This window comes from Hoplias malabaricus, chromosome 1 (genome assembly GCF_029633855.1).
Source record: "Hoplias malabaricus isolate fHopMal1 chromosome 1, fHopMal1.hap1, whole genome shotgun sequence".
Classification (NCBI taxonomy): domain Eukaryota; kingdom Metazoa; phylum Chordata; class Actinopteri; order Characiformes; family Erythrinidae; genus Hoplias; species Hoplias malabaricus.
In genome coordinates, this window is record NC_089800.1 from 77,810,257 (window position 1) to 77,838,229 (window position 27,973).

The following is a 27,973-nucleotide window of genomic DNA, read 5'->3' on the forward strand; positions in this document are numbered from 1 at the left end:
ACTTGGGTCCTTTAGGGAAAAGTGAAGTAGCAACAGGTTTGGCAGGTGTAGTGGAAGTAGAGGAAGTGGATAGCGCAAGTTGCTTTACCTGAGCCAGGTGAGAGCAGGGAAAACGAGTTAAGAAATTGAAGCGTCTCCGATCCCTGAAAACAGTCCCTTCTCGATAAAAGTAAGTATAAATGTCTGCTTTTGTTTTTCCATGTCAGGTATAGGTTGGAAGAATCTCGCGCTCGTGATTCAGGAGGTGTCAGAACGCACCGAGGGCTCCCCTCAGGTAAAAAAAAAAAAACGTTCAGGAGAAGAAAGTTCAACACAAAACAGCAAGAGCAGCGTTAGTGTTCTGTCCAGAAAGAAAAGAGCTGGCTTTGTTTGGCTGCTTCACAAACCGCACTCTGACACCGGCAGCCACGGGCAAAGACAGGAGCAGGAACACCGAGCAACATGAACACTGTTAGGATCTTGGATAAAAGTGGGTTGTGGATAAATATATCCCGTGACGGTTAAAATGACGGCTACACCAGTTCGTGTTAGACTGCAGTAGGTGTTTCCAGCAAATAGTAACTTTGTACACGACAGAGACCGACATGAGTGTCTTCGTCGCTATTTTCTAAAGCAGAGAAATCATCGGCGTGTTTGTGTGTGACGTCATGATACAGTTTCTGGTAAATAATGTCTATTTTCCCGCGCATTTCAAGTGCGTTATTTTCATATACAGGCCAGTTTTACACGTTTAAAACGAGGAATTCCAGTTTTAATTTAAAACTATAGCTTTAATTTCTTTTTTGTTTATACATTATTCCTTATAACACATTCGTTTGCCTAAAATATGGCCCAAATCCCACAAAAACATGCAAAAGTTGTTGCAATTTTAAGTTAGTCTATATTAATGTTTTTCTATATTAGTTCTTTGATTTCTATTAACACTCATGCAAAATTAGCACTATCACCTATGTTGGTCACAGAGTGCCAATGTTCAAGACCACCTTCCAGTGATATTCAAGGGTTTGTTAGCCTGTCAAGGTGATGTCAGATGTACCACATGAAATAAGTAGTCAATAGATATAGATATTTCTTTGATCCCAGAGGGAAATTCAAGAAATATTCAAGAAAAACACATGGATGTTAGAGCTTTAAATGCACTGTTTCAAATACAGTCTTGAAAACAGGGATTCAGATAGCGAGGGTATTTGACATCACAGACATCAAGAACCAGTCTACAACTTGCAGGGTGGAGTTTCTGAGCTACAGGTGAGTGGACTGGGAATATGTGGAAAAAGAGGTTGGGACTAATTTCTTATTCATAGAACCATGTTCATGTCTATGGAACAAAGCGAAGGTCTAGAATATCTAAACCACTTTTAAGGTATTAGGGAATTTTGCTTTTTTTTCTCCTCTTTCCCTTGGACAGAACTTTTAGGGATTGTACAGCTTCCAGCCAGCATTAGTTGAACTTTTATTTCTAAAATTTAAAATTCACCATCATGCCATTTGACATTAGACTGTTTGTTTCAAGATTTTAGTTTTGAGAATCAAAAGAACCAATCAGAACCCATATGATATTGGCCATTTTATGCTTCAGATGACGTTTCAGAAATTGTTCGTGAAAATTTTTGCAGTTGTCTTAAAATGTGTTGGGGAAATGTCACTGTGATCCTGCGTAAATCGTTCTAATGAGTGTAATGCTAACCCGACTGACCCAGTTAATTCTCCATTTGTCTTAAACTTCCTGGTTACGCCCAGACCAACACCTGCAACGCTTCCGTTTTCAGATAAACATATTTTAAATGCTGTTTTTATATTTGGAACCCTTTTAAGACTTCCCAGCACAGTCCACATGATTAGAAAAAAAAATTTACATTGTAGTTGGCTGAATATACAGACAGTCTTGTTCTTCGGAATTCCAAAAGGCACCTTTAGATGTCGATTAAACTGTCTTCTGCAAAATTAAATTTGAATATTTGTACATTTTCATAATATAACTGATATAATAGAAAAAGATGTTTGATTATTTGGGATTTGTTTAATCATTTAAACTTAAAAAATTTGCGTAATTTAAGTTCTAGAATTACAGCCAGACCAAGAGCTATGCCTCTGGATTTGCAAAACTAGGTCACGTTCTAGGTCGTCCAGAAACTACTGAGGATAAATGACTGAAGCAAAAATAAAGCTAAGGCTACCTGGACCATGTCAGAGCACGAGAGAATACGTTGCACTAATTCACAGACAAGTGCTCGCAATTTATAACCCTGTAGCCCACACTTGGCATTAAGCATGATGACCTTAAAGAGCACTAACCAAGATTCAAGATGCATGACCTCTAGTGGCTAAATGGGTAACTAAATGAAAACTGGACAGATCCTGGGGCTGCATTCCAATCCAGCCCATAGTTACAAAGCGCTGTCCTACAATCTATGGTGGCCAGCGGTGGTCAGTTTGTGAGCACCATGAATTCACATTTGATGAGGTAAGAATGTTAATCAATCCTCAGAATGTGAACACTCTTTATCACCAGGCAATCACAGACAAAATATACTACACTAGGATGCCACAGGTATTGTTACTAACACAATGCTCGAGGATCTTGGGGGTCTGGGTTCAAAAGTGGCCTTTTTTTTCACTGACTGTGTGGAGTGTGTTGTGTTCTCCCTGTGTCTTTGTGGGGTTCTTTCGGGTACTTCAGTTTCCTTCCACAGTCCAGACTGTGTGAGGGACTGGGTGAGTGTGTGATGCCCTGGCGTCCTGTCCACAGTGTGTTCCTTCCTTCCGCCCAATCTGTGTAGACCCCAGATCTACCGCAAACCAGTCGAAGCAGTTAGAGAAAAGAATGAATAAATAAATGAATAACATGTCTCTCACTCACTTATTATCAGGCGAAACATGGAGGTAGTTCACAGAGCTTGGAATTGCCTTTTGTTTGAAAATGCATCATTGGAAGGTAGAAGAAACACATTATGACTTTGCCCCTTATTGCTGTTACACAGAGAATACATACGCTTGGGCCAAAGAGAGGTGTAATTAGAATTTTCACTGGAGCTTAAAATTGTGACAGATAGTTATCGATGGCTGGTAAGTTATCCTTTCTTGTTTATTTTAAGTAGCACACAAGTAGTGATTTATGTTGACTTGAGTGACAAAAGCTGTTATATTAGGCCCTGTGGGGACAGTGAACTTGTTATCACTTTACTTTGAGGCAGACGTTGTGCTGATGACTTGCTGTGGTTGTCTGGTGTTTTCTCCTTGCGTTCCAGCCCTTGTGGTAATGCAAAATATAAAATATGTTTTTTTTTATTTAAGTGGATGATTGATTGTGGGAGAATTTGTCAGAAGTACCGAAGATCTCTCTTTTCATTCGCTCTTAACTTCTCGTAAGCCCCGGCTGTTGTGGAAATGTAGTTAACTAAGATTGCCCAGTTCCCATAGGATTTTGGCTTTGTCTGAATGAAGTCTGCATCCAGATTTTTGGATTCAGATTCTGCCTGATGATTCTACAGTAACGTTACTGTCCCTGACGGTGAGGCTGTTTGTGTCAAGTAGCCCTCGCTGTAGTGACAGTGCAGAATTCACTCTCTAAACTTAATCCTGTGTCAAAATTTAAATCAGCCTTTATTTCAGCAGATGTTTGTGGTCTCTCTCTCCCTCCCTGGGTGGAAGCTGCATTTGTAATTTGTCATTATCTTTGGTAAATGTGAATTAAACGTAATTAAACTGTCGCAATCATTTGCATTTTACATGCCTTAATTTTTTTTATTTTGATTTGTGACTCACTTATTGACTAATTGCAGACTAATGTATCATGAAGATCTGCGTAAGCAGCAATTATTTGTACAGTAGTAATGACAAAAATTGTATTCTCATTGTTATTCCTGATATGACACCTGCATGCATTAGTCCACCCCTTTGGGCAGGTAGCCCAGTCTGACGGCAGAGATTTCTCAGGATTTTGCGCCAGGGGAAAAGGATGCATGCATAAAACGACTATTTACTTTTCAGACTTTTTTTTTATTTGAATAATTCCAAGGTGATAAAATTATTATTGAGCCGTTGGGGTCAGTCTGGCCATCAGTCTGAACATCAGTGATATTCTTGTTCGTATGACATGGTGAGGAATGAGTACACAGCCGAGGGTGCGTATTCTGTACCTTTAACTGGGGAACTGGAGAATTTAAAATTGTTTTTATTTCATATGCCCCACTTAATCTCCACGACAGGTATTTTATTATTTTATTTTACACAGTTCTATAATAATGAATTACAGATATTCACCTCTCAACCTGTAGAACTAAACTGTACTTTAAAATTGATGTTGTATGCCATTTGCTGTCTCTGTTTGCACCTTTAGCGACCGATAATGTACCTCTACTGTTCCTTCACAGCGTTTAAATAATGTACCTTTTATTGTGCATTTTTCAGAGGGTGTAGCTTTACTAATGATAAAACACTTAGATCAACTGAAATGATGCAGTACATAACACAGACTGAGTAACTCAATTGAGGGGCGAGACCGTTGTAAAATCTCTGGCTTGATGTCAGAACTGGAGCAAATTCTTCACATATTTAAGTCCAAATCACGCTAGAATTTCACAGCCCTATGAGTCACGCACAGTTTTACGCAAGGTGTGCTGGCAAATGAAATAAACACGGGAGCTAAGCTACTGTCACAACAACGTTTGGAATTTTCCATCTTAAAAATATTAAACATATACATAGATTGGGGTGAGTTATGATGTCACACTTTTATGAGAAATATGAGGGGAATTTATGATGTAGACAGTGAGTTTTATGACGTTAAAGAATAGTTAGGTTCATTAGTGTGGTGAATATAGATGGTATGTTTTGACATAGAGTATCACCATTAATCATTTTCAATGCAAACAAACAAAAAGAACTTGAAATATATTTAAACAAATGACAAATTGGACACCAGAGGTTGGAGTTTCAGAGGTTGTTTGTATGTTTTGCCTCTATGTAATCCCAAGCGTTCAGTGATGTTGAGGGCTGGGCTCTGGGGTGGCCGGTCCATTGATCTGAGAACATCGGGAGCTGTTCTTCTGTTGTGCCATATTTTTTCATACTATAACACTGACACATGTAGACATTTCTAAACTCTCTGTCCACTCTCCATACCTGTGAATGGGGCAAACAAAGTATGCAGAGCAACAGGTGGACTACAATCTACAATGTACTCCTGTATGGCTAGTGGAGCTGAGGGAATGGAGTGTGAGCATGGAAACAAAGTGGTCATATTATGCTTTTATATATACATATTTGCCTTTGCATGCATGTTCTGGAACAGTAGTGAATGAATTCTTTGTAAGTCATTTGCTTCTTCATGTGATATAACCACATGAACAATGAAACGGGGTCAGCTTGAGGGAGACAGACTTTTTGTGACCTGTGTTGGACATACTTAAAAGCATAACATCACAACCTCTACTGATATCTGATGATAAATTTGGCACAGTCATCCTGCAAAGCAGCTTTATAGTGCTTTTGAGGAGGCGTTGTGTCTTGTGTAATGGCAGAAACCTGACACATACCATATTTCACAATGGCTCATTGTGGCAAATCTGCTTGGTTTTAATAATAGTTTAGTACAAAGAAGATAATGTTTATTTCATGACAGCCAATATTGCACATGATAGAAATGATTTATAAATGTGTCTCTAATCCTTTCAAATCATATACATTTACTAACCTTTGCTTTCATTCATATGACATTGCAGGTCTTTGAAAAGGTAGCCCATGTTTCTACGGATATGATCTGAGAGAGTGATTAGTCTGATCCATGTAACAGTGAACATATTAAGAGTCATGTGATTAATCAGTTTATTGCATCAGTCAGTACAGTATTTACGGTCTGCAAAATCGCTGGTATCTACATATTAAGTGTGACAACACACATGACATTTCTCAATTTCTGGGTCCAATCACACCACCTGCCCTGTGTCATACTTTCAATTGTGAGATTTCAGTTCAGAATACGGAATAAATTCAACATAAAAGGAAGCAAACGAGTCTTTAACAGCACTTTTTGCTGTTTCTGACCTGTGTGAGCTGCTGTGCGGACTGACGGTGCTGCTCTGTCTCTGGAGCGGACGAGCCGATTCGAGGGAGCTGTGTCTCCCGCTCACAGTCAGTCCTGGTGTTCTAATGAGTCATGCTACCGGCGATTCTATTATATATAAAGTGGCCAAGGTTTGTACAGAAAGTTGCTGGTGCCAGTCTGTTTTTTTTGTTTTTTAAATAACTCGGTAATAGGTCTGAAAAAACACTAAAACTACTGAAAAGTCACTAAAACTAGTAAATCACTAAGGGAGGGAGAGGAGACATCGTGCTTCATATCATTAACAATGTTTAAAATTTTTTAAATGGAAGTGTAAAGGTGTGTACTGTCACATGTTATTACAAATTTGCCCTTTTCACACATGCATGGTAATCGAGAAATGTTCCGGAGTTTCTCCTGACACGTCTAAACACGTGTTTCATCTCCTGCTGTGAGAGCCTCCCTGATACAGAAAATCTACCGCTGTGTGCTGCATGTGTGATTGTTCTGGGACATGTTCCAGACCCGATACTCCGGAGTTTCTAGAAAATTTCCTAGAATTCATGTGTAAAAGAGGCATTCGTTGGTTATATATCTTTATTGCCAAGTGCTGTCACTTATCTCTGTGTACTTTGATTTAGACACAGCATAGTGCAATGAAACATTTTTCAGTTTGAGTTGTTTATGTTGAATTCTGGGCTTTTACTTGCCCCCATTTATGCATTTTACACTGAACACAACTGGTTCCCCCTGGAAGGTGCATCTAGTAGTTTCAGCAGAGAATCTCCTCCAGAATGTTTTCACTTTGCTTTTATGGTTCACAGGGAAAAACGATGAACATTCAAATTCAGCTAGGCTAAATGTACTTGTTCATGATAAATATGAGAATATGAGAAAATCATCATGTACTTATGGGTAGTGACGTTAGAGTACTTATCCAAGAGCTTTTCCGTCATACTGGGTAAGCAGCAATTTAGTTTGATCTTTCAAAATAAGGGTTAACAAGAAAAGTTTTATTTTAAATATGAACAAAGCACAAAAAGGTGAAACTGATGTTCCGTTGCTTCACTGAATGATCTGAATATAAATCTAAACTGCATCAGCATTAATCCATTGGCATTTATATCAGTGGCATGTTAGCCCTGTCACCTTTTTACTATCTCTGTCAATGATCCTGTTGAACTGATCTTCTGCTGTCCATTTAGCTAAAGGGACTGATGCTATTACGTGATGCCCTTTTGAGAGAATTAAAGCCTGCATTGTTCTCAGTTATTCCTCGGGGTTGATTTCCTCATGCACAAGTGGTGAAAGGGCTAAGGCTGAAGGCTGACATGTTGTCTCCAAACTTTCAAATTGGTGGCACTCCAGTGATTACAATATTAATATTGAAGCGGGTGTCTCCCAGCTGCAGTGGGGAATTGTCCTGTTGACACGGCTGGTTCTTCAGGAATCCCGAAACTGGAAAGACTGCATTGAAAATGACGTTGTGCCTGCACCTCCCTGAGTAAACCATGAGGAACAATTGCCAAAAATAACTTCAGTGTGTTTTGGCGGTTCGATCTTAAGCTTCAAATGTAGTGATTCAGCCCTGAAAAGTTTGGTGAGTCATTGTGGAATGAGAGTAAAGACGTTGTACAAACAAGGAAGATAATTGTGTAAGTGCGTACCAAGTTGGAAACATCTGTAAAATGTTGTAGCATTGCTTTGCACTGATTTTACTGTTGGGTAATCTGTGTAAACAACTTCATGGAACGGGCATAGTTTGCTGTAGCTGTGATTTGTGAGTATCTTAGCTTCAGTGCTTTTAATGTTGGTGCCATTTAGCTTGAGAATCACTGCACTTTCAGTTGGAAACTCTTGCTATTTAAAATGACACATTTTTGTGCTCGGTTGTCGTAACTCTTTAATGGTAATCCTCATTTACCTGGATGTTCCCAGATGTGCTGAGTACAACTTGCATCTATTAGATGATGAGTCTGCAGAATTAATTTCAGTATTTAAATTTGTTAAGGATTGAGTTTTGTATGAGTTTTCTTATACGTCTCCTTCCTTCACTTTGTAATGCATTTTTTTAAAATGCAGATTACAAGTTTCAAATAAAATCTTAAAATGTAGATGTTATATGCACCTATTAAGTGAAATGAAAAGAGAGTATCTCCCTATCATTGACAGTATAATGTTTAAAATCTTATTCCTAATTCTGCATTCTGCTTATTGGTTGTATTTATACCAGATAAAGTGCAGGGACCTGTAGAGTGTGATAACACTCAGTGAATTAGTACCTAAGTACCTAAGACACATGTTCTTTGGTTTGGGAAGTGAGTGGAACCGGAGCTGCAGCAGTGCGTCAGTGCTGAAACAAGGGTGGGGACAGCTTTCTACTGTACGCCCATGGCATTAGACATAACGAGTGTTTGGCCAGAGGCTATTAAAAGCAGGGTACTCCCAAAATACCAAAACACAACACTTACATTTAGACTCCGCCCATCATTATCAACCTATTGATTTTCTTTAGAATCATCAGCAAATGATTAGCATAATTAGAAATTCCTAATGATGTCTGCTGTCACAACAGCAATTTATTTTCTCTTTTCTGTATATGCAGTAGAACCAGTCTGCAGCATAAATAGCGTTGTGGCTTTGAAAAATCCATCAAAACGCCCAGTAATGAACTTTGCTTTAAATATTCCAAATAGTATTTTCAGTTTGTTGGAAGGGAATGTCTAGAAAGGATCCAAGTGTGTGGCATGGTTTAAACATGGTTTCCTTTTTTCTTTCTTTTTTTTTTTTTTTTTTTTTTACGTAATTAAAGCATCTTTAAATTAGACATTCTGAAAGTGTTCTCACTCTGTGTCTGTGCAAGTCTGAAGTTATTGGGGAATCTAGAGTCATCAGAATAGTTATTTTGTAGATTCGCTCAAGTTGTTTAGTTGCCATGAGATTGGTAAAGATTTTAAACGGATTGTTTATAACGATAGAACAATAGCATTATTCATAGAAATGATGTCGGTATTCGGACCATTAATATTTGTGGTATTTTTTTTTTCTTACATGTGCAGTGAACAATCCAATTCCTTCAAATTTAAAGTCAGAGGCGAAAAAGGCTGGGAAAATCCTCCGGGAATTCACAGAGATTTCAAACAGACAAGGTCCTGACAAACTCATTCCTGGTAAGTGTCCTACACTTTGATTTTTGTGACTGAATGAATGTGTATAAAATATGTAAGTGCCTATGGGGTTAGGTGGCCTTATGCCGGGATCAGACTAGCTATTTTTGTCTTTCACAACGTTCGCTGTGTCAGATTAGTGCTGTAAATTCGTGCTGTGCCTTGCTTGGGAGACTGGTAACCCTGCAGGACCGCTCTTCGTTCGCGTCGTCACCTGAGTTCAGATATCATCGGTTTTGTGTTCCAAAAAGAAGAAAGAAAGAACAATTGTGGGTGTTATGAAGAGGACGGTTAGACTGTCCGTCCTGCAAAGAGAATCTGAGGTAATGCGTTCCATCAAGAGCATTTCCTCAGTTTTGATTTTCCACCTGAGAGCTGCGCCAGAGGTGCGCCAGAGGTGCACCAGACAGCACTCTATCCTCCTATTGGTCATCGTCAAGAAACATGTCATAGGATATGTTACACTGGGTGAAAAACATGCAAGACTTTTCTTCAGGGTGTTGCGGGGAGTTCCTCCTTTACATGACTGTGATTCTTCCCCGACGCTCATATTCAGCTCTGACATTGGAAATATGTCGGATACAACAAAATCTATGTATGTGTAGTGTGATCCTGGCTGTGGATGTTGAAGGAGGAGACAGCTCTGTTTTTCACACCGTTCCCACACCTGTTTTGTCTTGCCTGTCAACGGGATCTAACCAGTGCCTTGCCAGTTCCAAGCCTGCTTCTTTCTTCACCTTTAGGCCATTGCTGTCTGCCCCTGCTAAATTCATAGATTTCGGCAAAGTTACAGATACATTTTGTGTCATAATTGTACTTCCCTACTGTTCAATCCTCACCTCTCCTCACTGTCTATGAGACGTTTTGATCTGTTCTGTGTGCTTTGGTTTCCTTCCACAGTCTAAGAACAGATGTTGATAGGTGAATGAGCTGTCCAAAACGTGTCAGCAAATGTGTGTGTGACTGAGTGTGTGAAATTGTCCACAGGTGTGAATGTGTGCCGAACTTGTGCCAAGTGTTTGTTCACCTGTACCTGACTCGAGCCAAGTACGTGTTCATGTGCTGCTTATGTGACTGGAGTCTTGTATCTTCAGCATATTATGGCTAATTTGGAAACAAAGCTGTGGTTGAGGGCGGCACGGTGGCGCAGCAGGTAGTGTCACAGTCACACAGCTCCAGGGACCTGGAGGTTGTGGGTTTGAGTCCCGCTCCAGGTGACTGTCTGTGAGGAGTGTGGTGTGTTCTCCCCGTGTCCGCGTGGGTTTCCTCCGGGTGCTCCGGTTTCCTCCCACGTCCAAAAACGCACGTTGGTAGGTGGATTGGTGACTCAAATGTGTCCATATGTGTGTGCGTTCCCCTTCCCCGCCTTGCCTTCACTGACGATACAAGGTTTCCAAATATGATTATTGCCATTAAATACATAAGGAATCTGCCTTCAATGCCTGGACACTTGTTTTACATTTATCACTAGACAGCTCCAGGATTATTCCCAATCTCACTTACACTGTGGACACTTATCATTCTTTGCTATGTTTAATTAATTTCCATTTCCCTCCCCATGCTATTTGTATCTTAAATAAGCCACCCTTTCTGCTTCTTTCTCTCTCGAAAGCCCATGTGATCGCCAAAGCAGAGGGCCTGGCCATCCTATCAGTGATCAAAGCAGGGTTCATGATCACAGCTCGAGGGGGCAGTGGGATAGTGATCGCTCGTCTTGCTGATGGACGTAAGTTACATTTTATTTTTAGTGATTTTATTTTTCTATTGTTATAACATTGTTCTACATTTTTTTTTTAACTAAAAGAAACATCCTTCATATTTAAAGTCCTGATTATTTCATACAGGTTTTCTAAAGAAACGGTTTGGTTTTCTGGCAGCGCTGCTTCAGTTTTTAAACACTGTGTTCACTCACTGTCACTTTATTACACACACCTTCCTTGGCAGTCCAAATTGTAGTTGAAAAGTCAGAGACAGTAGGTCATCTGTTGCTGCACAGTTGGTGCTGGTCGTCCTCTAGTCCTTCATCAGTGGACACAGGATGATGTCAGCTCTATATTTTTGGTGGGTGGACTAATCTCAGTCCAGCAGTGACACTTAGGGGTTTAAAAACTGCGGTGTCTCTGACCAGGCCACCACCACATTAATGTCACTGTAGTGCTGTGTATGATCTACCACCTTAAAAAAAAGGCTTGCTCCATGCTGCTCCACGTGCCTCAATTACGCCCATGTGGTCAATGGAGCTCATATTGTGGACTACAGTAACATATGAAACACTGTAGCTACACGTCAGGTACTTCAGCTTAGTGTTTGAGAGAATGATATGTTTTAGACAAATGGCACAGCAGCTACTGTAAACAAATACTTATCAAGTAAACAAGTAGTAGTGATGCTGTGCTGATAATAGCACTGATAATGGCACAGTGAGCCTTTTAAAAATAAATAATAATCAAAATCCTCTTTGACAATTTATAGTGACACACTTTCAGTTTTTTCACATTCTGCTTTGGAATGAAGTTTCATTTCCCTTGGGTGCAGTTATAAATGATTGTGGCGAAATTCCACAGTGCTGAGTTTCTCAGAGGAAAAAAATGTAAGGCATTCACTGCCAGTGTTTTTTTTATTTATTTTTTTTTTATTTCACACAGAGACTCACCCCCCCCCCAAATTTGTATATTTGTCCTTTAAAGGATGAAAAAGCAGATGAGCACAGATCTGTTGCCTGCTTCATTAAGAGATCTGCCAGTGTGTATGGCTTTATTTATTTGTTTATTTAATTAATTCATTTTTGGAAGGATTCAATACATGCCACAATGTGTCTTATCACACACTTTAAAGTGTAGTTGTTTTGACACAGTTAAGTTTGGATCACCGTTACGTCGTCTGGCATGTGGTTAAAAGCTGTTGTCCAGTATTCAGTGTTATTGAAAGGTAATAGAAATATAGCATAATCCCATTCCCTCTTTTATTATGACGCAGGATGGTCAGCTCCCTCAGCCATCGGGATTGCTGGGCTTGGTGGAGGCTTTGAAATTGGTTTAGAGGTATGTTTTCCTTACTTCAGATTTTTGCTGAGATGTTTTCAAAGTAACAAGAGTGACTGTTGTAATCATATTACAATAGCAAGTTTACATAGAGTTGGGAGTCTTGCCCAAGGATTTTCGATTATTGCACCCTCATACTCTCCTTCCTCATACCTGTGGGTTATCATAAATCTTAATTTAATGAAAGATATAACTTGTATAGTTTGCTGTTGGTGATGCTTTGAAAGCTGACATAAGCCCCATTCCGATTGGATTCATTTTTCAGGGGGACGTCTTTAGCAAAAATGATACATGGCTCCTCTTTGAAAAAACTCTCATCCGGACGTCATTAAAAAACAAAACAAAACTAGAGGACGTCAGAATTTGTAGGTGTCAAATAACCAGTCACATGATGACAAGTGAGGTTCTAGATCCTGAATAATTTTAGATTAATGTAATAGTAATGCTATATACCTGCTGCTGCTATTATAATCTCCCCTTTATCAGCCTGTTTTATATCAGTTTTCTGATTGATTGACTTATTTCTGTCTTCTGATAACGCTGTCCCATGTGAAATCTTGAGAACTTAACACTTACATGAATTTTCAGATTTTAATCACTGTACAGAAAATATTTCCTAGGAGTGTCTATGGAAACAGGCAATCAGAGGCTAAATATGGTGCACAGCAGTGCCCAAACTCCCATGTTGTTCAGTGGGAGACGGATCTGTGTGTTACACGAAGAAGTTTGCAGTTAGACAGGAGTGAAATTATCAGAGGGCCGATGGGTTCAATGTAAACAGTAGGTCATTCAGCCTGTAATTTCTACGAGGACGTCAGACGTGATGGATCTGGATAGAAATAAAAACTAAAGAGGACACCCTCAATAAGAGAGAATTTTCTCAGGACCACGTGGAAATTTAATTTAATCTCATTTGGATAGAGCTGTCAGTGACGAGGCTGGGACGGCTGTGTGTATCTGAAGACACCTTCAGGAAACTTCCTAATCAAGACAGCAGTGAAAAAAAAAAAAAGCCTGCCCTTTGTTTTGACTGCTGACATTCTGTTGAAATATTACACACCCAAAAACTGGTTCCCTATACACACAAGCTATTTGTGGCTTGATTGCCGGCTCCATCGTTTTTCAAGGCAGTGAGCAGACCCTCTGAGAGATCACGAGCCTGTGCTCCTGTTGAGGTTGCTTGTCAGCACCAGGAAGAGAAAGTTGCCCTGTGTTTGGTCTGCAGTTTTTTGCTGTGGCTGAGTCACTGTGTACAGAGTGTTAATGTTGCTTGACGCACTCTTGCTTCCTTCTGTGCCGTGGCCTCGGAGCTCCAGCAGCGGTTAAAAGAGACTCGCTGCACAGACACCAGAAACCACACTGTCTGAACCCCATCCAAATCCAACGACACGAGCCACCCCTCAGACTTATTAAACGCAGCAATATCATCTCTAAAGGTGCTTTTAATTCCTCAGTGTAGGCTGATGACAGATATATAATGGATGTCAGGCTGGCTGTCAGAATGATATATGAGTAGATTGTCCATAAAACTGTGTACATAGAAGCTGAGACCTTTTAATGGAACCTAATATGTCAGAAAAAAAAAAAAACCTCACAGGAATGTTGTCTGTTTATCTACTGTTGCGTGTGTTGGTGTTTAATATCTGGGTCAGTGCCACATTTTTGTCCTTGTCTATTTCTTTGCCTTGTTAATTAATTCAAAGCAGCACTAGGTAGTGTTTATACCTTTAAATTAAAAGCTTCAAAATCATTGTCATACTTCACTGACCTGTAACAGGGAGAATAGAGCCTCTGTTGTTGCTACTCCAGCCTCAGCACTGTTGAAACTGCACTATGTAACCTTTGGAGGCTGCATGTGTGATTACTGCTTTTATACAACAGTTTTACGAGCACAGTTTATTAACAGAAATAAGCCACAATAGATTATGATTTATTTGGCTCCTCCCACAAAAATGGTTTCCCAACTGGACAGCTGCCAAGCACCACTTAAACATTTTCTTGCACACTGCCATGCTACTTTGTCTAGTTCTATGTTACCACAGTCAGCTGAGTAATATCCTATACCTTTTTCTGTATAAGGATTTAAAGGAACACTAGGTGCAGTGTAGCAAACTTTTACATCAAGGTTTAGGGGGAGGGGTTTGGGAAGGACAGGGAAGTAGGGTTTCCTACCTTTCTCCCAAAGTTACATAGTGCAGTTTCTGCAGTGCTGAGTCTGGTGTAGCAATGACAGAGGCTCTATTCGCCCTATTAGAGGTGAGTGGATAATCACAATTATATTGAAGCTGTAATTCTAAGGTAAAAATACTACGTAGTGTTGTTTGAAACCCTCCAAAAAAACAAACAAAAACAAAACCAAGAATGCTACTGCCACTGTAGAGCCCCCTTTCAAAAGCTCCTCTCATGTTATAGTGCTTAAGAGAACAATTATAATATACATGTAAAGTGATGTTGAGTCAAAGAGCCAAAGACCTTTGTCCAAAGCCAGTTGTGGACTAGATGTGTATAAAGCTCTCCACTATGGGGCTGTGTAGCAGTGTAACACAGTTCTTTATATATTTGTGATGACACTAAACATCCATCATCAGTACCATTCTTTATTATTTATGTGGATGAATGCAACTAAACCCTCACAGCAATGTTCCATGATTTAGTGAAAAGCCTCAGCTGAAATGCCAAGACTCTACATATTAATTTCTGCCCGTTGCCGAGATTTCCTGCCTGAATTTACTAAATTAACTCCACACTCTTTTGTTTCACTTCAGGCGTCCGATTTTGTTATCATCCTGAATCAGCGCAGAGCCGTGGACGCCTTCAGCAAAGGGGGGAACCTTACATTCGGAGGAAATTGCACTGTGGCCGTTGGGCCTCTTGGCAGGTACGGTCCGTGACCTCACTCTCTGTGCCACATATCGTCAAGCTGGTGCCAGAAATCCGAAAGGAAGCCACAGAATTGCTTAATGAGATGGAAACATATGCATTTAGAGTCAATGTTAAGCTTTTAAGACAATGTACCTGTTGTTTCTCTGGTGTTTATGACCATGTGCTCAATCCAAGACGCTTATCTATTTGAAAACTGATAGCTGAGCCCTGAGGCTGCCGACAAGGCTGTGGATGCGCTGTTGTGTTTGTTTTGATGTGGAAGAGCACTAGACACTGGGCTTTGAATATTATTTGTCTTGGCTTTCCAGGGAGTTGGGTAGCCGGGTTTAACTTGCCATCAGCGTAACTAGAAACTCCTCTTGGTGTTAAAGTATGGAATATAAAACATTTTTTGTTTTGTTTTGTGGAGGACATCAATGACCTCACATTTCAAACTGCTTGAGAACTGAGCAGGGTTTATGACTAATAATTCTAAGATCTCTTCTCTTTGATGGGGATAAAATCTAGCTGCTGTTTTTTGTTGTCTTGGTGATAATTTTGGCATCTCCTGAGACCTATTAGCTTTGATGAAAGGTGATTTATATAGAGATCACATCCAGTAGTTCAGCCAGCACCAGCTGTAACCGGCAGCCCAATTATCCATCATTCAGCAAGCACCAGCACGTACAGGAGCCTCTGTGAGAATGGCATATATAATGAAAGGAACCATTGCTAAACACTCTGCTCCGCCATGAAGCGCCGGTTTGATAGATGGCTTTATTGTTACCCAGTGAGCCGCCTAATTTTAAAACAGTGACTGTGCACTTTATGGGCTGGTTCATCCAGCTCTTAATAATTAAAAAAAAGAAACTGCTGAAGTGTAGGAAGGATGTCATGGTTGTGTTAGAGATGTACAGTAAATGCCACACCAAAAAACTTAATCTCTTGTTTGTACAGTATTTATTCACTAATATCATATTTAACAGTGAAGGCAACTGTTTGTAGTAGTTTCTTAAATTTTTTGCCTCAGTGTTTAAATAGAGCCCTGAAACCTGGTGTCCCTGCAAATAAATAATGAACTCATTTAATGATATTATTGAACAAAGTTCATATATTGGGTTGGAGTAATGCTGATTAACCCAAAATTTTATCTTTTTTTTCCCCCACATTGTAACTGTGTAACTCACGTGCATTCATCTGTTTCTTCTCTTCAGATGACGCATTCATTTTATTTTCCTCTTAGTTTAAAGCAGGGGTGGCCAAGCGGGCTATTTTCCTGTAAAAGTGCTGCTCAGACCTGCGTACCTATTTGGGCCGTTTGATTTTCATTATTTCATTAAACAGAAAACTAAAAGTAAATAAAAGGAAAATGCTCCATCTTTTTCTGGGGCTGTGGTCAGGTTCACCTTTTTCCACTGGTCTCTCTGTTCTGTTTCTCAGCAAAAAGAACCCTCCACAGTATCTGCCGCTGTGTCGCAGGATTCTGGGGAAGAAAACGGGTTTTTCTTTGGAAGTGTGAGGTGATGTGTGTCGATTTCCTCAGAGTCCTGTGACACTGGGCAGGTATTACCCTGAAATATCCATCGTTATTTTCAGAGTGGTTTCAAAACGGTCTCGCTGAGCAGTGTCTTTCTTCACGGCGTGAGCAGCTGAATAAAGTCAATGTAAACAGGTAGTGAAAAGGATTCGACTCCAAAAGATGCGATGGTTCAAGGGTCTAGAAAGTCTCCACTTCCCCTTGGCAGGGTTGCTTCCTTAGGTTTATGATGTCAGAAGCCCTGGCTGTCTGACTCTGTTTTTCTGAGGCTGTATTTGGAAAGCTGTAGCTTCAGAGTGGAAATAATCAGCCGTGGTATTGACACCACCACTGCACATGCTAACATGTTTACACAGGAAAGGAGGCTCTGAAAATGACTTGGATACAGGAGAAACTACAAACCTCTATGACCTTCCTTACATTACAGCCTTATACAAATGATTTCAAACCTTTTTGAATACCAATATACCTGTATTTATGTTTTTCTTTATTTTATGCTGTTAAAAATTACCATACAACACAGTAGAACAGCAATATTAAACTTTAGAGCTCAGCTGGCGGTCCAAATCTCGGTGCCTCAGCGAGTTGAAGCTAGTTATGTGAGTGTTAATGTCCTGGTTAATCCTCCTATTGACTTCTGGTTTGGAATGTGGACTGTGCCGCAGTCTGCCTACATGGACACAATCAAACCCATCTGACAAAACGTCTGTGACAGGAATCTGGAGGCAGATGTGGCGCTGCGCAGCACAGCAGCTGTCTACTCGTACTGCAAGTCACGTGGACTTTACGCTGGAGTGTCAATCGTTGGTTCCTGCATCATAGAACGCAAGGACACCAACAGAAAGTAAGTTCCCTGAAAATATGAGGTTGTTTTAAGAATATTATTAGATTATTCAGCCCTTTTTTGCTTATTTTAAGTGATTGTATTTAAGGAAAGTGTTTTTTAAATGAATGAATCTTGAAACAAAACTCCTGTGAGATTTAGTTATTTTCTCTGTATAAAATGACTTAAGACAAGTAAAAAAAAACGTCAGCCAAACTAAAAATAATATTAATAATATTATCTAGATGTAGTAAAAATGTACTTAAATGTGTTTGGAGCCAATGTGTAGTAGATATTATTTTATACCTATTTTGGTTTTGAACTGAAGCAAATCATACAGCTCTCTATGTCCTGCTTTTTTGTTCTGGAAGGTTTTATTCCCAAGAGATCCGAGCATCTTCCATTCTCAATGGAGACGTGGAGCCTCCCCCTGAAGCCCATGACCTTTATGCCATTTTGGAGGCATACACGGAGAAGTACACCATGGAATGGCAGAACAAATATCTACGCTCCTCCACCAAGGTCAGTGTTCCTCCAGCAAAGCTCATGTTCTGATTTCAGGTCCCTTTTAAAGCTTATCATGCTTTACAGCAGAAAGAGCTCAGAGTGTTATCAGCTGTGACTTGAGTCTAAGTCATGCTAACAGCTGTTACTCACTTGTGCAGCTCCTCAGATCTGAAAACTGCACAGGTTGAGGACACTAGATGGTGGTCACGGTCAGTCCTGAGTCTACCTAGAATCACTGGGCACACAGCAGGAACACACCCTGGACATGGCACCAGTCCATCACAGGGCATCACACACAACCTGAGTTCACAAGGGGCCTAAATCTTTCTAACACTAAGTCACAGGGTGAGCCCCACTGATTCTAATTCTGTAGAAAGTGATTAAACGCATCAGGTATTCTCTGCTTGTGAGTTGATTATTTCGAATGCTTCATGTAACGTTTCCTAAGTAAATACACAATGAGGCACACAGCTCCAGGGTCCTAGGGTCCTCCCTGCTTTGTTCTTTGGTTTCCGCCACTGTCAAAAAACCAAATTACATGTTCACGGTGTAACACACTCGATATGTGCTACAGCTTTCTGGCATGTCTTTATCATGTTTCTCACATTTATTTTCAGAGTTCGGCCCCATCCAGACCAAAGCCCCCAATGCAGAGGGCTGCTTCCGCTTTCACTCCAAGAACAGAGGGTAAGACTCCAATGGTTATATCTCTAAACTCTCATCCATTCATTCAGCAGCAGAGTTCATGTAATCTAGAATAGAAATGCTGACACTTGACCTAATGATTAGCTCATGATGCTCTGAATCATTCCTTCCTTTCTTAGTCAGTAGAACTATTGTTGTTGTCTGATGTTGAAATATTGAAACGGACAGCCTTGTGATAGAGTGCACAGGATTTGGCAATGAGTGACTATGAATGTAGATTGTGATAATAACAATCCCAATCTGTGCAGCTTCTTTTGCAGAAACAAAGCCAGCTCTCTATCCGAGCCTATCCTCTAGCTGGCCATCTCAAAGCTCAGGTGAGTGAATCCAAAGTTTAGCAGGCTTCTTACAATGAAATGGACGTGTGGCACATTCCGCAGTCTGTTTTTCGAAAGACTTAAAATGAAATAAGGTATTAATTTATTGTAGTATGTACCCCACAAAGTTTGGAGTGGATCACAGTATCGACTGCTGCCCCCCCCCCCCCCCCCCCCCCCACATTTTCTTATGTTTTAGGTGTACAAATGAGTTGTGAAGCTTTTTGTGTAATGTATAAATCTAATTCAAAAAATAAATCTAATTCATTTTGTTATTTTATTGTAACTGAAACGTAAAGTAGGTGGGAAATGGTGAGTGAGAAGAATTTATTGCTCACTGCATTCGTTATGAGGTAATTCAGGTAAAAGAGCTGCGAAAATATGTACATTGATTTGTTCTGTTCTTGGGGATACTATTGTATCCAAAAGTATGTGAGAGTTTTGGTTCAGATGATTTAAAGATGGTGGTTCTGATTTTAGAGTTCGTAGAACGTAGCGTTTTAACCCATAAGAGCCCAAGGTGATGTGTGTCACAAACCCTTTATATGATCTAGAAAGTTCCCTACACAGCTTTATCCTTTAGTTCCGATCATAACATCCCCAAGTGACTTTTACTGAACGTTTTGTATTAAGTCACATGACAGTTTGTGAATGTGTGTGTGACCTCATTTACAGAATGACGGTGCGCTTGGTGAGGACACAGAGACCATAGAAATGCTTATTTTAGAAGCATATTTTTGTTTCTAAATGGTATGTTCAAACATTGTTAACCATTCAAATGCGTTCAAGGACTATCATTTCAAGAACAAAATATTGAAATACAAGTTACAAAATTATGATATTTTTGTGACATTAGGATTTTGACACACAATTAATTCCAGCATTGAACTGAGTCCAACACCTCAATCCAACAGCTCTCAGTCATCATTTTCAATACTATACACAGTTACCATAAAATGACAACAAAAAAAAGACAAAATGTTGAATTTTGATTTACAACAATATTTTACATTTATTTGTACACCTAATAATGCATTTACCGACAATGCAGCCTTGAGAAAGGAGAGTGTGACTGGTTTTGCTCTCTGCTAAATATGGCGCATTTTTTCTGACACTAAATATCTGAAAATAATGCCTGAAACTGATGCTTTCATGATTTAATTCAGACTCTACGTTTGTGACAACTCAACACACGGATTAGCAAATTAGCACATTGTTTAGGGATGATTGGCTCTAATATGAAAGAACGAAGCAGCAAAGCTTTCAACCTAAAGCAAACCTCAAATGTAAACATTATATTCATCACAAATGTAATTGATTGGAAATGCAGTCAGTGCTGATTAGAGTATTAACAGTCAGTGAAGGAGCAAAAGCAAGGTAAACAGCATTGAAAATATCTCCATACTCTGTTTATTGTTTTTTTAGTAATGTTAAAAATGTATTATAATTAACACAAAACAATAGTGCAGGTTAATGTAATTACACGTGTTTGTTATGAATGAAGTAAATTTAAGGGGATGTATTGTAACTCTTTTTTTTTGCCTTAAAGAACTATCTTAGACATGCTTTGTTCAAAACCACAGCAGCGTTCTCCCCTTGCCTAAATATATCTGTACAGGGGGTCCTCGACTTACGACGCTGATCCGTTCCTACGTCGCGTCGTAAACCGATTTTCGGTGTAAGTCGGAACATACGTATATACTGTACGTAAATAACATACTGTAAGCACTTATCTTATCACCTATGCTCCTCGGTCCCGAGCCGCGTAACCTTGTATTCTTCCGCCGCGCACACCACACACGAAGTTCCCGTTACGACGTTTACGACGCAAAACCACTTAAGTCGAAACAAGGCTTTATACAGTAAATGGGAGATGTGTCGGGAATGACGTAACCCGAGGACTTAAAGGAATATATATATATATATGAGGCGCCTGTTCCTTTAAATGATAATGAGTCGCTCACTGTTCACTCTGACTAGAGCTCACGGCAGTGAAGAACAAGGCTCTCGTTTTCTCCATTTCTGCTTGGTTCAATTATGCCTCTACTTTAATCTTATGTTTGAGTGAGACAGGCCGCAAAAGCTGACTGTTTTATCGTATTTCACAATGTGTGGGTCGTTAGCGTCTCCTGATAACTGTGCATAAGCACAGAAAATGTGAGGTTTTTTTTTTCATATGTCCCCTATTTAATATGGTCACACCTGGCGCTGTGTTGAGCTGGTGTAAACGTTCATTACAAAACTGGATAGCTCATTGGTGCATTGGGATGCTTTACGGAGTGGGCCATACATTCTGTATGAAAGAGATTGTTAATACAGCATCAGCAGAATAAGGCCAAGTCTCACCCATTCTGTTGCCAAATAACATTTCTGGGCTGTTGTAGGAGAACAAAGTGTGCAAATTGCACTTAAAACAACTGGTATTTTTACCTTTATACTATAGCTTCATAATCATTTTGATGTTTTTGGCTGACCTATAATAAGGAGAATCAAGCCTCTGTTTGTGCTACTCTAGACTCAGCACTATAGAAACCGCACTGTGTACTTTTTGGAGGAGAGTAGCAGATTACCCGCTTCCTTCCCCTTCCTCCTTGATTTCAGGATAGTGCTGTAAAAGTGAAGTACAATCCGCAACTATAGCCCAGGAGATAAAAATACCAAATCTTAGTAATAGTTTTAGCATAAAGTCTTAGCATAGTTTTGCATGGATATTATAATTTTTTATTTTACATTTAATTAATCGTTATCAGTGTTTTCTCATTGTGCTTCGGTTGGAAACAATCGAGCCAAGAGTTCATTGCAGGCTTGAATTCTTTTTCCAAATTAAATAATGCTTGAGAAAATGGATTCACAGATTTACAAATGTCATGATGTAATTGACCACTCTTTACATTGTTAGACTTTGTCATTGTATCATTTATAGCACCTTTAACAACAGTAAAAAACATAGGCAGCCAAAGGGCACACGTTCACGTTAGCCATATAAACATGCGCTAACGTAGAACAAGCAGTAAGCAGTTACAGCCGATTAAAACTGTAAAACCAAGTCCGATTCAACCTCTCATTCATCTCATGATTGTGTGTATATCAGTTAAAGAGCCCCATTTATTTTCATAAGTCTCCAAAAAGTCTGTGTTTACAGTTGAATTGTGGGGAGTAAATAAGAAAGCCCACAGTGAACGTGGCCCAGTTTGCCCTCGTTTCAGAGCAAAGCTACTAAGATTGGCCTGGGAAGGTTTAAAACAAATGCCACGAGCTTGAGTCTGGCTTCTTTCCCATCTCCTCTTCTCCTCATAGGGAAGGCCTTCATGCTCTTTGCCATGTCAGGAGTCAGCTGCACTGAGAGTGCATTCTTTCCCACAGAGAGATGACAGCAACATCAGTTACTTGGGGCAATGGCCAATAGCTGATGAGTGTGTTTGAGATGGTGAACTTAATATCAGAAGATTCTATGGTGTGTAAATGGAGAATGACAACAGACCTAGGAGGGGAAGAAAAAAAAAACATTTTTTCATTTTTCAACTTTTTTTTTATGGATTATGTTTAGCCTCAGTCTTGTGATGCCGTTATTTTGATGATGCTACAGCTGTTGAAGCTGCAAACAGTGTCATGGGGCCAGTTTTATAGTCCTGTGCTCAACTGTTTGTGTGAATCAAATATCTTTTTATTTATGTGGCTAAATATGTCCAGTTTTTGAAATGTGAGATATTCTTTATCGTCATTGTACAGTATCACAATACAGTATTAAATTAGACCTCTACATTTAACCCATCCATGGAAGTGAACACACACACACACACAACATTATTGATTTGATTTTAGACCATCATTAGTGTGCTGTTAGGTTAACTGAATTGTTCATATTGTGTTCCAAGAATCCTCCTTAGCCAATCAGATGGTGTTCTTAACTTTGGGTTAGTTAGTCCGATTGTGGGTGGAGATGCTTTCTTGCCTATTACTTGTTCAGAGCCTGGAATCTCAATATGGATTAAAATATCCCAAAGTAATGGCCAGCTTCAAAGATCAGATGACCAGCCCTATAATTAATAAGTGCATTTTAGCGCCTGTCCTTCCTTCATTGTTCAGACATGAGCCATGATCTTTTATTATTAGAACAATTTCCTGGTATCACTCATTTCCCGTCTTTACTTTCTTAATTGGATTTCACTGTGGTGCATCTCTGTTGTTATTTTCATCTATGATTCAGATGCATTATTCAGACTCATTGAGAGATGCACGTGGAGAATCAGATACTCCAGCTTTTTAACATAAATCCGAATCACTTTTCTGGACGTCAGCAGAGAGACGATGGGAATGGAGCTGCTGCTAATGCATGGAATTAACAAATGTTGTTGGCCTGGGGTTTGAGCCCCACCTCAGGAGACTGCCTGTGGGGAGTTTTGCATGTTCTCCATGTATTTGTGTGGGCTTCCCCCAGGTGCTAGAGTAATCTCTAAAACTCCAAAATCTCCAAAAACATATGCTGGTAGGTGATGTGGCTGTGCAAGTGTCCACAGTTTTGTGGGTGTGTGGGGTGTCCTGTGATGGACTAGTGCTGCAGACTCCCGGCAACCTTTAAGTTTTCAGAGCGTGAATCGATGAATGATCTAAAGATTAATAAGTAGCAATTTGAAAATTTTTAGATGGAGAAGTCTAGCCGTTCACTCATAACCGCAGTACCTAGTGAACCCCCAGAACTCTAGTATTTGAATTTCCGGCATCTCAAATGTTAAAAATGCTTTTTCTTTTTGTTGGTGCATTTTTCCTTCTCTGTGGTTACGCAGTTAACTTTTCAAGAAGTCCTTCCGTATACTCAGATATCAAGATTAGTCGAAATGCATATCCCTAAGGGAACGTCTTCAAGTTCTGCGAATCGGTTGAACCAATCCCAGAAAATGACTTCTGGTCTGAAGATCTGTTTGTAGATCCTGTTAAGACAAATGCCTACGCAAAATTGTAATGTTTATGGATCTCCCCACCAAGCTGTACATAATAGCTCAGCTCTGTGTCATGTTTATGAGCGGTGTCTTGGTTGTCAAGCTCATCACTCCCTCAACTATCATTATAACGGGTGTTGGTGAAGGAGGAGACCTCCAAAACTCTCACTCATCGGCGTTTCATTAAAATTCCTTCCACTCACTGCAGGTCATTAGCACAGCAAGTACTGTAATTAAGACACTCCTGGTGAAAAGCAAGAGAGACTCACTCGGTGGGAAGACATCTCCGCTCCTCACTGTATAAATGGAAGCTATTGTGTAAGTTCAGTTTATCTGAGGGCAACGACTTTGAACAGTGTGAGTTCTTGTGAGTGTTGTTTTCTGGTGGTTTCCCAAGATGTGAAGTGCAGACGACACTACCGGGATTGGTCTAATCCTGCTCCCCCCCCCCCCACCAAGTAACAACAAGATCAGCTGGCTTTAAATGATTGTCCTTCAGTAATCTCTCTCACCTTCTTTTGCACAACCAAGCATCTTAAGTGCCACCAAAGTTTGAGAAGAAAACCCTCCCCAGGAATTTAACAGCATTGCAAGTTGGGAGAAAGCCTCGGTTTACTCTAATCATAGAGTGTACATAGGTGCATACGTGAGAGATGACTTGGATGAAAAAAATTAAGCCCTCCCTCTACCCTGTTGTCTTGAGCTGTCACTATTTGGAGGTTGCGTGTGCGAGCAGACTAGTGCATAGCTCGAATGTCACCACCCTGCCAAAACACACGGACCTGACAGATCTTGAAGAAACTCTGTGGATTGTGTTGCTGTCAAACTCCCCTTGGCTTGTTGCGTCTTGCAGCCTGCGGTAGCTGGGGAACGAACGTTACGTTTGACGGGATGCAGTTATTTTGGGATTCGATTCAAGAAGTGTTTAACATGAAAAACGGTCAGACTGCAGCTCTTGGCACTGCCTTGGGTTTTTGTTGTTTGTGGGATTTATTTTTTTTTTTTTCCTTTAAGGATTTCAGCACAGGTGCCAATACTGAGAAACCACATACTGCCTCTGTCTGAAATCCCCTTTGTTTCTCTCATCTATCTGCCTCCCGTGTTCCCTGCTGCAAGGGAAATATGGTTTTCCACAATATGGATAAAACAGAGTAGGGCTGCTCCAGTCACCTGCCCTAAGACAAGGACTAAGGCCAAGTACATGAATGACACGCTTGACTGATGTACCCAGTCTGATTTTTATCTTGCCTCACATTTCCTCACAGAGGCTGATACACTGTAGATATGACTTCAAGCTGTTTATCCAGTGCAGGCGCGCACAGACTTTCATAAGTGGGTAGACTGGCATTTTACAACTTTTTGTGAACACATTCAGCAAAGTATTTCATCTCTATATAAGTCTTGGGTGGTCCTCCAAAGCAAACAAACATCTTCAATGTGCAAACTATTTTTATTACACTTTAGGGCCTATAAATTAATCATTTAGAACTGTCACCGGACCCTTTCTTCTTACTTAAAGGGGTGGCGATTAATTTCTTCAAAGTAAAAATACTCAACACCTACACTGCTTACGATAGTTTGGTCACATGACACAGTGCGCAGGTTTAAATATGAATCATGTTCATAGGCTGCACAAAACTGATTGGCTGATCAGTGGGTGAATAATAAAACAAATACAATCCAGTAATTCTTGGAAATAATCTTTACAAATAGGGCGACGGAAGTAATGTGAATTTTTGAATGACTTTCGCAATTGGAATTTTCAACCTCAGTGTGATGTAGGAAGTTATTTAAGTGGGAATTATTATTGCAACTTATCCAGTTACAGTACTGCCACTTTACTGTAGGTATGTCACTTCACTGCAGTGTACAGAGGTTGTTTAATGTGTGCAGTGAGTTTCTGTAGCGTATTAGTGAGATGTAATTGTGTGGTGTTTACTGTTCTCTGGTTTGTCTTGATGTACTTTGTGCAGCCGTAGCATAACAATTTCACTCAGGGTGTAGTAAAGGTATGTATCTATTATAGAACAATAATAATAATAATAAAAAAAAGATAACAGTCATTTGTTGGCACGCTCTGTGGCAGATTTGTGATCATAATTGGATCATGCATTTTCTCTACAAGTCTCTTGCCATGCTTCAGACACTGGGTTACACTGCCCCCAAGCGTTTTGATGTTAGTATTTTTGCTTAAACCTAAATCTAGATTCTGACAGCAGTGTTTTTTTTTTTTTTTTTTTTTTTTTTTTTTTTAAGAATAAGCTTATAAAGCAGAGGTCATAAAATCCGGATTTTGAGCCAGGCTCCCAGCCTGGATTTTACAGTGGCCTGGTATGACACTATACCTGGCCAGTCAGGTGCATTAGCAGTTCCAGCCAACCATTTTAAAATCACGGTCTGGAACCTGCATCCAAGTTCCAGATTTGATGACCTCCGACGCATACGGCGTCAAGTTTATCCTACGGCAGTCTTAAAGGTGTGGGTTTAGTTGGGCTTGGTGTGGCAGTTCCCCTAATGACCCCTGACTCAGTTGTTGGCCGCAATGGACTGGTGTTAACTGCTATTACACAGTAAACCCAGGATGCCTAATCCTCTGTCTCCTGACTCACCCTCTGCTGTTCTAACTCTCCTGCAGATCAAGCGTCCGGCGGAGCTCTGGTGGTCACAGCCATGCACCCGTTCACCGGCCAGCAGCCTGGAGACCTGAGCTTTAACGTCGGAGACCGCATCACCGTCCTCACCAAGACAGACTCTCAGTATGACTGGTGGGAGGGGGAGCTGAGGGGGCAGGTGGGCATCTTCCCCGCCAACTTTGTCTCCTACAACTGAAAGCCCTCGCGTGTTTGCGGCTCGGAAGTTGCCGGCACGCAGGGTTAAACGAAAGGGTTTTTATTCGCACGGACGTCAGCTTTTAACCGGTGTGATTTTTTTTCAGTGTTATCCTGGTGGCAGAAGAATATATAGAGTATGTGCAAAAGTTTGTAGACACCTCTTAAAGCTTGATAATACAGTCATTACTTTAAGGTGCACATCCACTTGGACAAAGAGCTTGCAGTTTTTAGGAGCATGAAATGGGATGAGGGGTATAACCACCTGGCGTTGGGGTGTGGAGCAGTGGAACTGCATTCTCTTGACTGGTGGAGCTCCATCTAGTACCTTAGGGGATGAGTTGGTGTGGTGTTTATAGGGGTTAGTACTTGACATCACTTATGTTCTCACAGCTGAACGCAATCCAGTTGTCACAGCAATGTTCTGCAGCTTATCCAGAGTCTTCCCCGAATAACAGAAACAGTTACTGAAGAGAAGCTGAGACAAACTACCTACTATCCTTAATTTCATAATAAATAATGCTGGAAGAACAGGTGTCCACAAAACGTTTGGTCATACTGTGTGTATATTTATGAAGATTCCTATTGAAGCCTCAATTATTTCTTACTTCTTTTCAAACACTTCTGGGGCTGTTTGAGAGGGTGCGTACTAGGGGTCCTGTTACACACTGGTGTTTGTTCACAGTTTCATGCGTTTAGTTTAGTTTAGTTTAGACAGTGCTGCCAAAGGGGTACCATTTACACTTTAGTTTCTTCATTCATTCATTCCAGTCTTGGAATTGTTTACTTTCTTGCCTAGTGTAAGGTCAAAGTGAGGTATTTGACCAGAACGTGTTTGCTGAGTATGCACTGGGTACCAATTTTATTAAGGTAGCATCATGTGACTGGTCCAGTACCACTGTTGAGCTTCATAAAGCTGCTAGTGTTTTTTTAAACATTGAGGACTAATGAAAGGAAAACATATATATGACTTTTAAATTATAAATCATGTCAGGGCCCAGCCTCTTTTTGCTTTTCCGTGCAATGTGTACGGATAGTGAACGTTTGGAAACAGATGCAGTGAATTTTATCTGATGATTTTTAAATGCAAATCAGTATATTACTGTTTTTGGTTCTAAGAACAATTCTAATAAATAAGACTTAATCATTTAGAATGATTTGACTTTTCATCTTTTGTGATTATTTGTGCTTATTTACCCCAGCAAT

At 40.1% G+C, this 27,973-nt stretch overlaps 1 protein-coding gene across 1 annotated transcript; it reads left to right on the top strand.

The window, feature by feature from the left end:
- The first annotated feature begins 14 nt into the window (after positions 1-14).
- Positions 15-27,921, top strand: sh3yl1 (SH3 and SYLF domain containing 1). The gene is made up of 10 exons (XM_066674090.1): positions 15-169; positions 9,103-9,213; positions 10,823-10,936; positions 12,187-12,251; positions 15,017-15,129; positions 17,366-17,494; positions 17,845-17,995; positions 18,598-18,667; positions 18,934-19,002; positions 26,575-27,921. Coding segments are annotated over exons 1-10 (1,017 nt in total). The 5' UTR covers positions 15-168; the 3' UTR covers positions 26,769-27,921.
- Positions 27,922-27,973: the final 52 nt, after the last annotated feature.